The following is an 18,311-nucleotide window of genomic DNA, read 5'->3' as shown; positions in this document are numbered from 1 at the left end:
TCAGAGAGTGGAGTACAGATAATTTAATGCTTTCAATAGATATGATATAAATAGGCTCAAATAAAGTATAGCCTTCCAGAAGATATTAGGTAATCTAGAAAGTAATTTGGTTTTTAAAAATACCATCTCTAGGGGCCGGCCCGGTGGCGCAAGTGGTTAAGTGCGTGAGCTCTGCTGTGGCGGCCCCGGGGTTCGCCGGTTCGGATCCCAGGTGTGCACAGACACACCGCTTGGCAAGCGGTGTTCCTCCCATATAAAGTGGAGGAAGATGGGCACGGATGTTAGCCCAGGGCCAGTCTTCCTCAACAAAAAAAAGAGGAGGATTGGCAGATGTTAGCACGGGGCTGATCTTCCTCACAAAAAAAAAATACCATCTCTAAATTCCTATCGTAGGAAATTGAAAACAGTATGAAATTTAATGTAGTTTGTAGTGTAGTAGATAAATCAAACTTGTACCTTTCCCCTGGAAGTGGAGGCAACTTTAACCTGGTTTGAGGATATTTGAACCCTTCTTAGCCTAGCTTTCAAGCCAAAGCCAAACTTGATAGATAGCAAAACTTTCTCTAATCTAATATTTAATTTTCTGTTTATGAATTCATAAGCAAAACTTTCTCTAATCTAATATTTAATTTGCTGTTTACAAATTCATAGATGAGAGGGATAAGTCATTTTGGGGCAGGGTGATTTCTATCTGTTAGATTACTGCTTAAGCAGCAGATGAGGGGAAATTCTGTTGCCTGTAGCAGCATCAGGAGTGGGAATTATTCTATAAGGTGAGTATACCACGTGTCTTTTTGTATGGAAAATCTAAGTCAACTTATGCATTGAGTCGGTTTAAACACTCTCGGCTGCTGATAAGAAATGATGAATCCTGACTTTTCTGATACCTTTTTATCTTAAAATAATGAAGTACATTTATTTTATTTTATATATTTCAATAGCACACTATCTCGAATTCCTAAAAACTTCATATTTTCTCAGCAAGATCAAAATTAGTTAAAAATATAGTTTGTCAGTGGCTCACAGTAGATTTTCAGTGGTCAGTATTAACCTAGTTTGTGTTTCAATATCAGACTGTGCTCATTTGAAAGGGCCATTGAATAAGGAGAAAACAAAATGACACCCCAAATTGATTTTTTGATCCTCTTAACAATCTCTCTTTCTATAAGACATAATAATTAAATTTTATCAGTCTTTTTTTTCTTTTCCTTTTTACAGGAACACCAGTGTATTCAGTAGCCTGGGGCCCTGATTCAGAAAAAGTTCTCTACACAGCAGGCAAGCAGCTGATCATTAAACCTCTTCAACCAAATGCTAAAGTTTTACAGGTATTTCCAGTCATTTGTAAATGTTTTATCAGGATCTGCCGGACTGCTAAATGAGAGGTCACTTTATTAGGAGTCCCTTTCTTCTGGGTGGTCTTTTTACAGTCTGAGGCTTTTAAGTGTGTGGTTTTATTAGCCTTTATTACAGAAGAGGGAATATCTGGTTATGTTTCCAACAAGGTTCACTTCTTTATTCCAACTCACATTATACTGGTAAATCATAAGTGTTTTGAGTTACTAAACTGTCACATGATTTTGCACAATAGGCATCTTTTTTTTTTTTCCCTTTTTCTCCCCAAAGCCCCGGTAGATAGTTGTATGTCATAGTTGCACATCCTTCTAGTTGCTGTATGTGAGACGCCACCTCAGCATGGCTGGACAAGTGGTGCGTCGGAGCGCGCCCGGGATCTGAACCCTGGCTGCCACAAGTAGAGCGCACGCACTTAACTGCTAAGCCACGGGGCCAGCCCACAATAGGCATCTTTATTTATTTATTTATTTATTTATTTGTTTATTTTTTCCCCCAAAGCCCCAGTAGATAGTTGTGTGTCATAGTTGCACATCCTTCTAGTTGCTGTATGTGGGACGCAGCCTCAGCATGGCTGGAGAAGCGGTGCGTCGGTGCACGCCCGGGATCCGAACCGGGGCCGCCAGCAGCGGAGCACACGCACTTAACCGCTAAGCCACGGGGCCGGCCCCCGGCATCTTTAAATTTAGCAGAGTCAGCCTCACATATATAGATTTGAGACAAAAGAGGACTAAATCATAAAACTTTAAGAGCTTGTTTAGACTGTGTTTACATCATCGCTAGCATCTTTCTCCTCTTTCTCCTCACTTGTTAAATACACTTGAGCTTTCTCTAAGACCCTAGCATTCTTTTAGTATTTTTAGAGTGGAGGGAGAGTCAATGTAATGTTTAGAACAAATTAGATGTATGTAATTGTACCAATTATATAGAAGCAGAACAATGGTGGCAGTTATGACAAGTCAGGGTAGGATAAATTAATGGAAAACCTTTAAGCCTATGTCCAGGATTTTGGTGTTTGATTCCAGTGTTGAAAGGTAGAATCATTTTCTTTGTGTTTTGGTAATGACGCAGTGTAGTGTGGGTAGTAAGAGTAGAGGCTTTGGAGTTAGTCACCTTGGTTCGAATGTTCACCTACTTACCCATGTGTGACTTGAGGCCAGTTATAAAATATCTTTGAGCCTCAGCTTTCTCATCTCTTAGTTGTGATGCTAAAACCTACTTGATAGGATTGTTGTGAGGATTAAATGAGTTAAATTGCAGAGTGCATAGGACAGTGCATACAATAAGCTCTTAGTATAGAGTAGTTGTTATTATTGATGTTATTATGTCATCTCTACCTTTTAGTCAGCCTCTAATAGGAGGTAAGGAGGCCAGAAACATGATATAGAATGACTAGATCCCAGGTCGGGGATTTGATGCTGGAGCTTGACCGGCTACTGCAGTTATAAAAGTGTTTGAAGAAGAAGCATCACGTTTACCAGTTGAGTAGATATAGATTTTGAGAGAGTAAAGAGATAGAAATGACTTTGAGTTTCCATGTTAATAACTTCTATGTAGATTATGCTATATATATTTCTTATAGTCAACATGCATTTACATTTTTACTACATACAGAACACTCTGCTAGGATCTGTGGGACAAACAAGAAATAGAAGATACAAGTCCTTGCTCTTAGGCAACTAAGGCAAAGAATTTGGACAAAGGAAAGAAGCTGGGAAAGAGGACTAATCCTGACTGCCTTTAGTCAAGTCCTTCCATACCACTTATACTCTGAAAATTTGCTTTGAAATTATACAGCAAAAAACAGGCAAGATGAATCTTTCAGTTTATAGTTATGTGATTTGTTTAGATGCCTGTAATTAGGCTTACATAAATAAAACTCAGGAAGATGCTTATATCACCACTGATAAATTATAGTTTAATGGTTCAGTAGAACCCTTGGGCCAAGAGGTAGTGGAGGAAAAATATCCATTGCCAAAATTCAGCTAAAGTGCGGAGGAGTTAAAGTATAATTAGTAACTTAGTGCAAATTTTTTATTCCTTTTGGAAAACTAAAGTTTCAGCAATTCTCCTTGGGCATAAACATATGCAAAAAGGAATGCTTAATTAATTATTTCTTTAGAATACAGTTCAGAAGTATATACCTCATTTCTTTTAAGAGCTCTAGGGACTTTTCTAGAGATCCAGAACTTGGTTTTATAGTGAGGAGACCTTTGTTTATTTATTCATTCACTGAAGTTGTAGTGCATACTTACTATATAACAGACACTATGCTAGGTGTGAGATGTTCAAAGTGAAACAGAACATAGTTCCTGCCTTCAAGGAATTGCTTGTCCAAAGGGATTTCACAAAATGCCTAATACATTGAGAAATAATTGAAAACTGTCTATGCATTATATGTAATATGTAAATATATGTAATATATAAATTGATATCCTAAATAATACTATAAGGATAATTTAAATCATATTTTTTAACTTTTGAATATCCAGAAATTTATTTTTGTAGCTTTAAAATGAAACTGTTGAGAATCTCTGTGTATGTGTATCCATATATATTTATATCTATGTCTATATATTGTTATTTTTGTCCTTGCAGTTTATTTTAGGACATTGGATTAATTTGGCATTAAACTGTGAGAATTATTGCTTTTTAACATATTATTAAAACATTTGCTTTTGAGAGTGTGTGTTTTTATATATCTTGAATAAAGCAAGCTATGAATTATTGCTTATTCTTAGAGCTTGTTTGACCCTAATTTACTATTTTATTCTGTATACATTTAGAACAGTAAGTTGAGAAGGATCTATAGGGAGAGCCCTTAAAATCTGTCACTCTTTGATGTGAATTTAATTGGCTCAGACATTAAAATGTATTTTATAGTCTTCAATAAAAATTAATTCTTTTTCATTTATATTATTCTGCCTAAACATGGTGAAAGACACCTTTTAATTACATGTCTGGTAATAGCTAAATGGGCACATGAATTATATTTAAGAGCAAGAAGACATCCATGCTTACTTTTTAGATTGCCAATTTCTGGGTGACCTATATGTACACATACATGTATGCATTCTATGTATGTATAGAATATATGTATATTGTGGAAGACATCCTTTTGTTATATGGTAAATGCAACAGAAAGTTTTCAGAGTAGTTCAGTGACTACTCCAGAGACATGAAGGTAAAGAGAATGAAGCTTAGGAGAATATGCAGAAGAGAATGGAGTACTAAAGAGGATGTTCATGTAGAAGTTTTTAAAACAAAGAAAAGAATTAAACAACAACAATGAAAGCAGTATCAGTAATGGGATCAACTGTACAAAGGAGGGCAAGATTTGGATTCAACTAAGTTTTAGAGTACACAACATATTCATTCCAGTGAATGAATGACAACCTTGTCAAGCTTGTCAAGTTTCCATCTGGAGTCGAGACAACCAAGGAAATTTATAAGGATGTAAGCTCTATAGGGGGTTTCATAGTACTCAGTGCTTTCATTAGTTTAAATTAGAAATGAAACAAGCAAATGAAGTTATGCATAATGGCTATGAAAGGATAGGAAACTTCAAGGAGGGGACAAGAGAATCATTAGAAAGAGGCAAAATTTTTTCTTATAAAAAAATTTTTCAGTGCTCTTGAAGTTATAATTAATATCTTATTTTTTTCTCAAAGTGGAAAGCTCATGATGGCATTATTTTGAAAGTAGATTGGAACTCAGTCAATGATCTAATTTTATCTGCTGGTGAAGACTGTAAATATAAGGTATGTAATGTTTGAATTTGTCACTTGGTTGAAAGAATCAAATTTAGGTGTAAAGTACTAGCATATAAGAATATTCTTTTAGTCCTTCACTTTAGCCATGACTTTTAACTCTAATAATTTAGCAAATTGTTATTTTATAATTTTAAGTGGTATTTTAAAGTGTTGACTTTCTCATTGGCCTATCTCATTGCCCTATAGAATTTGATTTAATGAGTAGCAACGTAAATACAACTCCTAGCTTTAGTGACTATTTAAAGCAACTCAATTTACATTTTTAAAAATCAACCTTACTGGTTTGTTAAACGTTGATTAGCTTCAGACTAAAATAATTTGTGAAGACGAATAAGATTTAATGTGACTATAGTTAGAGGAAATTGAAATAAATACTTTTAGGGAAAGTTGATAGAGCACATATTGGGCAAAAAAATTTAAGCAAAAAACTGGACATCTCAAAACTTTATTATTAGTTTTAAAAGGAGTTAAAATGAGTAGGTTTTATGATTAATCAAAGATTTAGTAAAATCTGAAAATTATCACCATGTTATCATAGAATGTGTTTTTGAGATACTTAGGTTTCAGGCAATACAGCTATTTTCCCACTTGTGTGATAGTAAAGACATTTATTTAATTGCTAGTATTATAAAGTGATGATTTCTAAATCTTGATAACTTACTAGAAGACAAACTTGTTTGTAATAATGTGGTGACTGTTATGGAAGATTTTTTAAAATTTGCTTTTGTAGGTATGGGATAGTTACAGCCGCCCTCTGTACAATTCACAACCTCATGAGCATCCTATTACCTCAGTTGCCTGGGCTCCAGATGGAGAATTATTTGCTGTTGGATCATTTCATACTTTACGCCTGTGTGATAAAACTGGGGTAAGTTGTACTGGTGAGCAATCACAGATGTGCCGTCATAAATCTAGTAATGCACAATCTTTAAAAAACACCTGGTTCTCAATCTTTAAAAAACATTTTCAATGAATGCATTTGATTGCATCTTTCTGATTTGTCTTCTTAACATACGGGTTCAATCAATTCCAGATTTATAGGACCATACAAACTCTGTAAGTTCAGTTTGAAGAATGGATATGTTCTCTACTATTTGTCTTCCTGGGAATACTTATTTTAAGCATGATTGTGAAAGATGGTGAAGTAGTTAAAGTATTAAAATTTATGCCCAATCAATATGCAGAGTTCAGTTTTAGCCTTTTTCTAATTGTCAGTATGTTTCATATAAAAATTTTGGTTGCATATTTTTGGTAAGGAATTGATAGTAAATTTTTAAAATAGTCATTTTAAAACCAAAGGACTTTGGTTTTTGTCGAGAATTCATGTTTGAATATATGTGAGACTTTTTCCTCGCAAGAGAGTATGCCCTCCTTCATACAAATTCTGTTTACAACTTCGGCAAAGAGCCAAGCTCAATGCATGTACCCACTGTACTTGAAGAATGAGTTGTTTCATCAAATGCTTCAGAAGCGGCAGCATTATATGAGTGGGGCTATTCCATACTATTCCCAACTATGAGGAAATCACATAATTGTTCTGTGACTTATCTTCCTCAAATGCAAAATAAGACAGCTTAGAATTTTTAGAGCTTTATAAATGCTCTAGTAAGTGTTCTGGTTAGCTGTTTTCTATTACATAAAATATAAAGTCCTCTGCTTGACTTTAGAGGCTCTTTGAAGCCTGGCGCCATAAAATCCATTCAGTCTTTTCCCCCCACTACTCCCTAATTTGTGTCTGTGCTCAGTCAGGCTCATGAATCTTCTCTGCACTTACCTTCTCCTTTCATGGAATGCTCTCACCTCTGTCTTATACGCACTGAGTTCTACTCCTCCTTTAAGGCCTATCTAATGTTTGACTTCCTTTCATGATACCCTCCAGAGATATTGTCAAGTTTATCTATTTTTCTAACTTATTCTCACCTAGGTATCATTTTTTAGGTATAATATCAAGATGTTAGATCAGATCATCTTATTTTCATCTGATTTTCTATCAATGATTCTAAGTCTATGGAATATGTACTCTCATTTTCACAATGTATTATGCTCTTACATTGTCCATTTTAGTTTTATATATATATTATTTTTGACTCACTGGATAGTTTATAAGATCCCAGAGCTTAATGACTCTCTATTAATCTATAAAACACAGTAGATACTTGATAATTCACTAAGTCAATTGAAGCATAATAATTTTAATTTGCCATTTTGATGAAAATATTTAAAAATTTTAAAAACTTGGGGCATTGAATTGATCTGAATAACTGAATTAAAAATTTACTTCATTAAACACCAAACCTATCTTTAGAATGTTAACTATTTTGGAAAAGTAAACTTTCTAAAAGGATTTTGCTTTTACCTTGTTCAACTGAATATATTACAATAATTTTTTAAGGACTTGAGATTAACATTTTAAATATATTTTCTTTTATTCAATAGTCATTAAATATATACTACCCATCAGAGAATATTTTAGAAACTGTAGATGAGAAGATGGAAAGATTTTCACTCAAGTTGTTGACAGTCTAGTGGAGAATCAGACTATAAGACTTATAGTACAGTGTGATAAGTGCTATACAGGAGGTTTGGTTTGTGCAAGCACTGTGAACCACTCTGCACTGTGGCAGAGCTTAGCTCTGCCTGTGGGACATTGATTGGAGAGCTGAGGCTTGAAGAATTAGTAGTTCCCCAAGGAGATAAGTTGGGGGAAGAGAGTTGCCGCCAGAAGGAACCTCTTGTGCCTCAAAGTATGATGCTTTTTGTGCAATATCAATAAGATTTTGCATGGGATAATACCAGGAGATAATATAGAAAAGATATTCTCAGACCAGATCTGTATTTGCCATGTAAAAGAGTCTAAATTGTAACATTTTAAGAATCTAATTATTTTCTGTGCTTAGGGGTTGCTGTGGGGTAGTAAAGAAGTGAGGGGGGTGAGCTCTTGGTCCTCCTCTCCACCAGCAACCAGAAAAGCTCTACATTAATCAGGTTTACTATTTGAGCATCCAATATAAGATTTCTTTTTTTTTTTTTTTTTGTGAGGAAGATCAGCCCTGAGCTAACATCCATGCCAATCCTCCTCTTTTTGCTGAGGAAGACTGGCCCTGGGCTAACATCTGTGCCCATCTCCCTCCACTTTATATAGGAGGCCGCCACAGCATGGCCTGAGGAGCGGTGCATCGGGTGTGCACCCAGGATCCAAACTTGGGCCGCCAGCAGCAGAGCATGTGCACTTATCCACTACGCCATGGGGCTGGCCCCCAATATAAGATTTCTTTTGAACAGCTAAAACAATGAAGTTGGAAAACCAGTGTGTTAGTCAGTAGAGAGCCATAGATGGTAGTAACATGATAATATTCAAATATTGGAAATATTGCTTTGGTATTAAAGGAACAGTGGTGCAGGAGAGGAAAGAACGCAAAGGCAAAGAATTAAAGTCTGTTAGAAAAATTAAAAGTTCAGTATGGCTATAGTAGTTTGGATTTTATCCTTAGGACAATGGTGAGCCACTGATCCATTTTAAGTAGTGACCTTATTAGATTTGGCATTTTTAGGGAAGTGTACCCTGAGGTCAGCAGGGAGTATGGATTAGAGAGGAGGTAAACTGGAGGTGGGCTGGTTAATGAGAGGCTGTTGCAGTAGTACAAGAAAATGATATTGCCTGAATAATAGGGAATAGCAGTGGGGATGGAAAGAAGTGGACAGGTTCAGGAGATAAATTCTTGCTGTAAAAAGTGGGAAGAGTCAAAAATAATTACCTGGATTTCAATTTGAGTACCTTACTATCTGGGTGCCAGCCTGACAATAACACCCTCTTATGGTATTGTATAATTTGTACTGGCTTTGTGTGGTATAATTTTGTTAGGTGTTTGTGCAATCATTACAATAGTAAATCAAGTTACCTAAATTTCAGCATTCATAAATATCACCTGGATATTGCTAAAATACGTATTCTTGGGCCTCCATTTACAATGTGATGAATCAAAATCTCAGGAGAATGGAGCGCAGGGAATTGTACTTTTAAGAAGTTCCGTGGTTTTCTTTATGAAGGACACTTAAATAAACGTGTGAGGTGTTTGATATTCCTTCTGAGCTCTGAAAGTGGTAATGCTTGCCCTACTGTAGAAAAAATACTTTAGATTTAGAGATGAACTGGTAAATGATAATGAAAGTGATTCCAAAAGGGTAGTCTAATTGAAAAGATTAAGTTTTTAAAAAATCTCCTGAATTTATTCTTCTGATTCTTTCTTAGCATCTGCTTCATTTAAAATTATTTTGGGAATATAATTCTTTTTGTCTCTCTCATAATCTATAACTTAAAGTTGTATAATTAATAGTAGTAATCATTTATCCAGGGCCGTATTTTGTGGCAGAATTTCAGTATTAGATGTTATAAGAATCTGGTCCTCAGGAATGATCTATATCCTATCATTTTGCTGTAGGGAAAATGTTTATAGTATATGAATGTGTGTGATGATATTGTCTCTTAATTTTCTAAATTGATTCTTTCAGAATAACTAGTTGTAAATACTATGGGAGCATTTACAGTCATTGAATTATCAATGGATTTTTTTGTTTCATTTCTGCCTTGTATATTTTCACAAAATATTTGGAACTCTTTCATTTGATCGTTTTTTCTTTTTGCATGATTTTTATTAACTGTTTCATATTTCCCTTTATATGATTATCACTTAGAGTTTATGAGTTATTTGATTAGACTAGGTTCTATTTATTCCTAGAATAGTTCCTAGAAAAAAAAAATATATAGATATGTTTGTTCAAACCTTTCTGGAGGATAATTTGACATTATGTATCAAAAACCCAAGAACTAGGGGGCTGGCCCAGTGGCACAGTGGTTAAGTTTGTGTTCTCTGCTTTTGTGACCCAGGGTTTGCAGGCTCGGATCCCAGGCGCACACCTACACACCGCTCATCAAGCTGTGCTGTGGTGGCATCCCACATATAAAACAGAGGAAGATGGGCATGGATGTTGGCCCAGGGTCAATCTTCCTCAGCAAAAAACAAAAAAACCAAAAAACCCAAGAAATAAATATACGTATACCTTCACCCAGCAACTCCAGTTCTAGGAATTTACCTTATAGAAATAATAGGAAAAAGAATACTCAATGAAGTGTTATTTATAATTTAACAAATGAAAAACAATCTAAATCCCCAACATTAGAACATTATTTAACTTAATTTATGGAATATAACTATTATAATGAATTATTACGTAGTTATTAAAAATGATAGTTTACTTTCATAATGCCGTGAAAAAATTTTTAAGATATATAATCAAGAAAAAAAATAGTTACAAATTTTATGCCTAGGATGGTCCTATCTGTATAAAAATGTATGTGTCTATATATACGAATAGAAAAATAGTCTGACAGAATATAACACATTTTAACAATGGTTATCTCTGGAGTTTGAAGTGTTAGGTGATTTTTTCTTCTTTTTTGTATATCTGCATTTTCTAAAATTTTCAAATAAAGAACATGCTTTCTATAATTTTTGAAGAGAGAAAGAACTAGATTTATTCTTGCAAAGGGTTCCTGGACCCAATCCCAATGTGTGCGTACGGTGCCTTCCCCACACCAACAGGCAGTTCTTGGATGTCAGCAGGGTGTCCTGTAATTCACCTTCCTCTGATGCTATCTACCCTGAGATAGAATCAGATGCTGCAGGGAAAGGGTTCAGTTGCACAAGACCACTCTCCACTTCAGACACCGGTCTCAAGTCTAGGTTGTTACCTATGCATCTGACCTACCAGCTACAAACTGGAGATTCCCATGGCCCCCCTCCAACTCAGGATGCCAATCGCAAGTCCAGGTTGTTACTTGTACTTCTGACCTACTGGCTATAAAATCAGAGGTTCCCGTGATCCCCTCCTCATGTTCAATTAATTTGCTAGAAGAGCTTACGGAACTCAAGAAAATCCATTTACTCATTAGATAACTGATTTATTACAAAGGATATTAAAGGATATGAATCAACAGCCAGATGAAGAGATACGTAGGGTGAGATCCCAAACAAAGGAGCTTCTGTCCTCGTGGAGCTTGGAGCCCAGAATGGTGACACAAGGAAGTGTTCTGACTCCCCAGCATCAAAGCTCTCTGAAAAAGGCTGATGAGCTGTCCTTTTGGGTTTTTATGGAGACTTCACTACGTAGTCTTGATTGACTAAGTCACTGGCCATTGGCAATTGATTCAACCTCAAGCCCCAATCCCCTCCCTGGAAATCAGGGAGAGGGACTGAAAGTTCCAACCCTCTAATCACATGATTGGCTCCACTGACAACCAGCCCCCATCCTTAGGTGCTTTCCAACAGTCACTTCATTCACATAACAAAGGACACCTTTATCACTCTCAACACTTAGGAAATTCCAAGGGTTTTGGGAGCTGTAAGCCAAGAACTGTGGACGAAGACCAAATATATATCGAATGACCAAATATATATTTCTTATAAATCACAATATTGCACATCTTTAATTTTATTTTGCTTGCAAAATCCATTGGATTTTCTAATTATATAATTCAGCCTTCTGTCCTTTTTTAAAAATATTGTTTCTTGAAGCTATTTAATTTTTTTAGGTATATATAAGTTAAAACATGGAAAATTATTTTTAAGGTGATATAGAACATGTACATCTTTATTGGGGAATAATTCTATTCACTAAGATATAAATGCCATAAGTATTTTAAGTCAAAAACTAATTACTTGTATAAGTACTTTCTGCACATCTTTTTAAAAAATACCAAGCAGACGTTGCCCTTGTGGAGTTTACTTTCTTGTTGCTAAGACAGATATTAAATGATTAATTACACACTCATTTATTTAAGTACATTGTAATACATTTTACAAGGAGGCACAGGCAGCTCCTAGTAATGAGAACTAACCTATTTGGAGGGTCAAGGCAGGTTAGTGTGATGGAAGATAAGAAGGGCAATGCTTATTGAGATTCTTCACCTTTTCTACTTACCAAGTAAGTGGTTTCAACTTAGAGTGGAAAGTTTAAGTCAGCTAGTGCTGGATGCTTTTCTCAGACAATTGTTTATCTCTTGAAAAAACCTGCTAAGGCTTCCTTTAAGAAGTAACTACATGTTCACTTCAACGTGGAAATGTCGCTCTTAAATGTAGCTGCTTGTTGCTTTTTGTTTCTCTCATAATCTGTAATTTTAAATTGTATAATTAATAGCAGTAATCATTTATCCAGGACCAGATTTTGTGGAAGAATTTCAATGTTAGATGTAAGAATCTAGTCCTCAGGAAGGATCTATACCCTAGCATTTGCTACAGATTTATCAGATTTCTATTTTGAGAGCTCCTCACAAATTTTTAGAGTGCAATGTTTCCTAATCAGCATTTTATTAAAAATTCTTATCTAGGTGTCCTTGACAGAAATTGGATAGTAATTTTATAATATTAGCTTTAAAGAATGATGTTGATGCAAACTTTCAGGTTATCCGTGAAATATTAAGCCTAGAAAAATGTGATTTTTATAAACATTTTCTTTTAAAGTTTTTCAAGAAATATTTCTAGTGAAGAAAAAAGCTCAATTGCTTGGATGCTGTTAATAATAGATTAGGTTTTGGTTTGAATGCGTTTCTTCCTATGCAAGTATGTAACTAGATTGATGACAGGAATATTTGAAAAAGCAGAAATTTTATATTTTTGTATAGGTACATTACTTCAACTCAGTTGTTATATGATAAATCTAATATTCCCCTTAACTTTCATCATAAAATTGGATTTTTTTTGAAAACCCTCACTAAGTTGATATGAGACTCTGGTTCCTATTACATCTTCTGTTTAAGCAGGCCGTTACCTGTATTGGTTCAGAACTCATGTGGCTAACTTTTGTGAACTGTGGTTCAAATATCAGTTGCATTTTCAAAGTCATTGCAGCACTATTCTGGTCTGCCCTGCTTGTTTTCAGCCCAGAGGCAAATTTGAAACCTAGGTGGTATTCCACACTGCAGTTCAGGTCTTATAGTTTTACTGTGTTGATTCTAGTTATTTGCGTGTATGGGCTGCTTGATGGTGTTTCAAAGACTTCATGCATAGACTTAAAGAATACCTTTCTCCAGTTTCTTCCTCTCCATAATCCTACCTCAACTCTTGTTGAGAGAGGGTTGGGTACTGCCTCTTTGCTGTCATCAGAGCAAACCCAGGGATGGTAGACAGGGCCCCACTTGACAGTCTTCACAGTGCTCACTGGGGAGGGCCACGGCTTCTAGTGTATGGCATGGCTGGAATAGTCTGACAGGGCTCCATCTCACAGTCTCTACAGCACCATGTGGGGAGTGGGAGGAGTCCCAGCTCCGTGCACTTGAGTGCAGAGGGGGCATGTTCCACAGGGCTCCATCCCACGGTCTCCACAGCATGCAGTGCCTAGTGGGGAGAGTGCCACGGCTTCTCTCCTGGTATGTGCCTGGAGGAGGGTAGTATGTCAAAAGGGTTCCATCTTGCAGGGCACCCCCTCTACCCGGTCCTTTGGCCAGGAAGAATGGGCATTACTTGGTGCTTATTTTGTCTCACATTCTACTTAGAGTTAATATTATACCATTTCATGTAAAATATAAGAATCTTGCATCCATATAGTTCCATTTACCCACCTCTGCTTTATGCTCTAATTGTCCTAAGTATTATATCTATCACAGTATAATTTTTGCTTTAAAAAGTCATATTCATTTTAAAAACATTAAAAGAAGGAAGAAAGGTAATCTTTTATATTTACCTACATGTTTAACATTTCTAGGGCTCTTCATTTCTTCCTGAAGATCCTAATTTCCATCTGATATAATTTTCCTTTGGCCTAAAAATCTTCCTTTAGGTATATCTTGTAGTACACATCTGCTAGTGATGAATTTTCTTACCTTTTGTTGATCTGAAAATGTCTTTATTTCCTCTGTATTCTTCACTGGATTTAGAATTCTGGGTTGACAGTTTTGTTTTCTTTCAGCACTTTAAAGATGATGTTGCCCTGTCTTGGTCTTTCTTGTTTTGGTGAGAAGTAAGTGACTGTGTGTCACTGTCCTCCTGATGGGAAGTGGCTTCGCCTCTGACCGCTTTGCAGGTTGTCTTTGTCTTTTGTTTCCAGCGCTTTGATTGTGTCTGATTTCATTTGTATTTGTCTTGTTTGAGGTTCCCTACACTTCTTGAATAGGTAAATTTATGATTTCACCAAACTTAGGGAAATTTTAGCCATTATTTTTTCACATAATTTTTTCTGCCCCATTCTCTCTTCCTTTCACTGCTGGAAGTCCAATTATAATTTTTTTAGACTTTTGATATTGTCCTGTAAGTCAACAAGGCTCTATTCTTATTTCTTCAATCTTTTTTTTCCCCCCAGATTTCTAATTGGATAATTTTTGTTGATCTATCTTCAAGTCTACCAATTCTTTCATTTGTTATCTCCAATCTTCCTGTAAGCCCATCCAGTGAATTTTAATTTCAGATACTGTATTTTTAAATTCTATAATTTCCATTTGGTTATTTTTTCATAGTTCCTATTTCTCTGCTGAGATATTCTCTGTTATTATATGTACAAAAACATATTTCCCATTAAGGCCTTGTTGTAGTAGCTGCTTTAAAATCATTGTCTGCTAATTTTAGCATCTTGTCATCGATTGCCTTTTCTCTTGTACTGTTTTCCTTTTTCTTTCTTTTTTTGATGAGGAAGATTCACCCTGAGCTAACATCCGTTGGTGACCTTCCTCTTTTTTTACTTGAGAAGATTACCCCTGAGCTAACATCTGTGCCAGTCTTCCTCTATTTTATATGTAGGACGCCATCACAGCATGGCTGATGAGTGGAGTAGGTCTGCGCGCGGGATCCAAACCTGTGAACCCAGGTTGCCACAGTGGAGCACATGGAACTTTAACCACTTGGCCACAGGACCGGCCTCTGTGCTGTTAGTCTTTGTATAACTAGTGGTTTTGAACTGTATTCTGAACGTTGTGAATAATACATAATAGAGACTCTGGATTCTGTTATGTTTCTCTAAAGAGTACTGATTTTTCTGTGTGTAACAGGGAGTCAACTTGGCTGAACTCAAACTTCAGGCTCTGTCTCCCCTGTGGTATGAAGATGAATTCTCTATGACTTTTTTCTTTCTGGAGTTTTCTCCTCAATTTCCAGCCGTTGTGGTCACCCTGAACTTGATCCTCTGATTCCTCTCCCAGTGACAACAGGTTTCTGAGGTTTAGCCATCATGCTTGGCACCAAGTAGGGCCTGCTCTCAGGTAAAAGATTGTAAAACAATGGAAATTTAGGGGCCAGCCCAGTGACGCAGCAGTTAAGTGTGCGTGCTCCGCTCCAGCAGCCCGGGGTTTGCAGGTTCGGATCCCGGGCGCGCACCAACACGCTGCTTGTTGAGCCATGCTGTAGCGGTGTCCCATATAAAGTAGAGGAAGATGGGCACAGATGTTAGCCCAGGGCCAATCTTCCTCAGCAAAAAAAAAAAAAAAAAGAGGAGGCTTGGCATCAGATGTTAGCTCAGGACTGATCTTCCTCACACACACACACAAAATGGAAATTTACTCAATACTGTTCCCTTCTTTCAACCACTGATTCCCTTCAAGTTTCTGTCTACTTTTTTTAAACAGCTTTATTGAGATACAATTCACATCCTATACATTTTACCCACTTAAAGTGTACAATTCACTGTTTTTTAGTGTATTCATAGAGTTGTACAACCACCACCACACTCTTAAAGTTTAGAACAATTTCCTCCCCTCTAAAAAGAATCATATATTCATTTACTGTCAATCCCTCTCTCTCCCTACCCCACTCCCAGCTCCTGGCAACCACTAATCTACTTTCTTTTTCTATGGATTTGTCTATTCTGGCCATTTCATATAAATGGAATAATACATTACGTGGCCTTTTGTGACTTCTTTTACTTAGCATAATGTTTTCAAGATTCATCCATGTTGTATCATATGTCGGTACTTCATTCCTTTTTATGGATAAATAATATTCTGTTATATAAATATAACACATTTTGTTTATATGTTCATCAGTTGATGGACATTTGGGTTGCTCCAAATTTTGGTAATTATGAGTAATGCCATGAATGTGTATAAGTTTTTGTGTGGACATGTTTTCATTTCTCTTGGGTATATACTTAGGAATGGAATTGCTGGGTTAAATAGCAACTCTTATCTTTAACTTTTTGAGGAACTGCCAAACTGTTTTCCAAAGTGGCTGTCTGCCTGCTTTTGATTGCTCTCCAGTCTTCAATTAGTGGTTGTATTTTGTCTAGAGTGAATAAGTGTTATTTGTGAAAAGGCTAGTCTGATAGCAGCTGTTCTGCCATTATCATTTTTAACATATCAAAAGTTTATTTAGGGGCCGCCCGATGGCGTAGTGGTTAAGTGCGCGTGCTCCGCTGTGGCAGCCAGGGTTCGCAGGTTCGGATCCCGGGTGCGCACCGACGCACCGCTTATTGGGCTATGCTGTGGCGGCGTCCTGTATAAAGTAGAGGAAGATGGGCACAGATGTTAGCTCAGGGCCAGTCTTCCTCAGCAAAAAGAGGAGGATTGGCATCGGATGTTAGCTCAGGGCTGGTCTTCCTCACACAAACACAAAAGTTTATTTAAAATAATTGATCAGGAGTTTTCGAAAATCAGGTCTGCACACTTGAGAGCTGTGCTGACTACTGCACTGGTTCTCAAGGTGGAGTAGAGCAGGAGGGCAACTCGCTGGTACCGGGGGAAAATATGGACTATCTTCTCAAAAAATTATGGTTGTGCTTTTTGAGCTGTCCAGTGGTTCCCTGAGGGACTGGCACAGAGGATTGTCGTTGTTTTGCCTGCCTTGGAAATCTCTCAGAGCTGGAGTGGCTTCCCAGGTGGCATCTGTTGAAAGCATGTAAAGACATGCTACCCACAGCCACTTGGGGTAAGGGATGGTGGATGGGGCAAGAAGCAGATAGACCAAAAAGCCTGGGAAGGAGGCGGCTTAGGAGAAAGACACATGGAAAAATAAGGGCTTTGACGGGCTCTCACATATACTAAGGAATCCAGAGTGCAACACACATGCCCAGAGCCAGACATATGCTCAAGAAAGACTTGAGAAGATGCTAGGCTTGTATCACTGGCAGATCTTTGGGCTCTCCACAAGCAGGAGATGAAGGCTAAGGCAGAATTATAGGTGGCCTAAGTGTTGAAGGAGTGCCCCAGCTCAGAGCCAATTAGCACAGAGTAGGAGAGTACTTTTTTTCTTTCTTTTTGTCTCTATCAGGTCACTAGCTGACCACTGAGATAACGGAATGGAGACTTCAGTGACCGCGTGTGAATGGAATACAGTCTTTGCAAAACTAGTTTGGAAAGTCACTAAATAAACAAATTTATGCAGCCCTCAAAAAGCAAAACAGCAAACTCTGGGGGCAGGGGGAGACTCTGATATCCAGAGTTACCACAGTATAATAGTCAAAATATTCATGTTTCACCAAAAAATTACAAGGCATACAAAGAGGCAGGAAAGTATGGCCCATTTACAGGAAAAAAAGAAATAGAAACCATCCATGAAGAATCCTAACATTGGGCTTGTTAGACAAAGACTTTAAATCAATGGTCTTATGCTCAGAGAGCTTAAAGGAAACCAAGAGAACGAGGTCTGAACAAATAGAAAATATCAATAAAGAGATAGAAATTATAAAAAGGACCCAAATAGAAAATCTTGAACTGAGAAAAATGAGCAAAGGGTAAAAGAAGTGTATTGCAAATGTCCCCAGAACTCAAAGATATGTTCAGTCTGTTCATTAATGAGTTTCATGCAAATAAAAATCACAATGTAATGCCATTTCCCACACATCATAAAATGAGAACATGAACTTTCTCATGAAGCGTCGATGGGGGCATTAACTGGTACAACTTTTCTCAAGTATAATTTGGCAAAATTTATCAAGATCCTTGAAACTTTTGACATAGCTATTATACATTCAAGAAAATTAAAAAATGCATTGCATATTCATTTGTTCATTTATTTTTATATTCATTAATTCCTTCACAAACATTTATTGAGAGTCCATTATGTGCCAGGCCCTTGCCCTGGGTGTTAAAGCAGCAGGAGTAAACAAAATAAATTTCCTGCTCTTGAGAGTTTTCATTCCAGCAGATGAAAGACTATAAACAAACAAACAAAATGAATATATAATAAGTTAAGTGGTAATAAATGCTAT

The 18,311-nt window shown here is 36.6% G+C and overlaps 1 protein-coding gene across 4 annotated transcripts in view; it reads left to right on the top strand.

Annotated features, from left to right (window-relative positions):
* Window positions 1-18,311, top strand: part of IFT80 (intraflagellar transport 80) — a 144,121-nt gene that overhangs the window by 38,856 nt on the left and 86,954 nt on the right. For all 4 annotated transcript variants that reach the window (XM_058556463.1, XM_058556466.1, XM_058556467.1 and 1 more), the window contains exons 4-6: window positions 1,219-1,328; window positions 5,025-5,114; window positions 5,857-5,994. In XM_058556463.1, the coding sequence (XP_058412446.1) occupies window positions 1,219-1,328; window positions 5,025-5,114; window positions 5,857-5,994 (338 nt within the window). The remainder of the gene's footprint in view (window positions 1-1,218; window positions 1,329-5,024; window positions 5,115-5,856; window positions 5,995-18,311) is intronic.

The sequence above is a fragment of the Diceros bicornis genome, chromosome 15 (genome assembly GCF_020826845.1).
Source record: "Diceros bicornis minor isolate mBicDic1 chromosome 15, mDicBic1.mat.cur, whole genome shotgun sequence".
NCBI lineage: Eukaryota > Metazoa > Chordata > Mammalia > Perissodactyla > Rhinocerotidae > Diceros > Diceros bicornis.
Note: the sequence above shows the minus strand (reverse complement) of the source record. Positions and strands in the feature narration are given on the sequence as shown.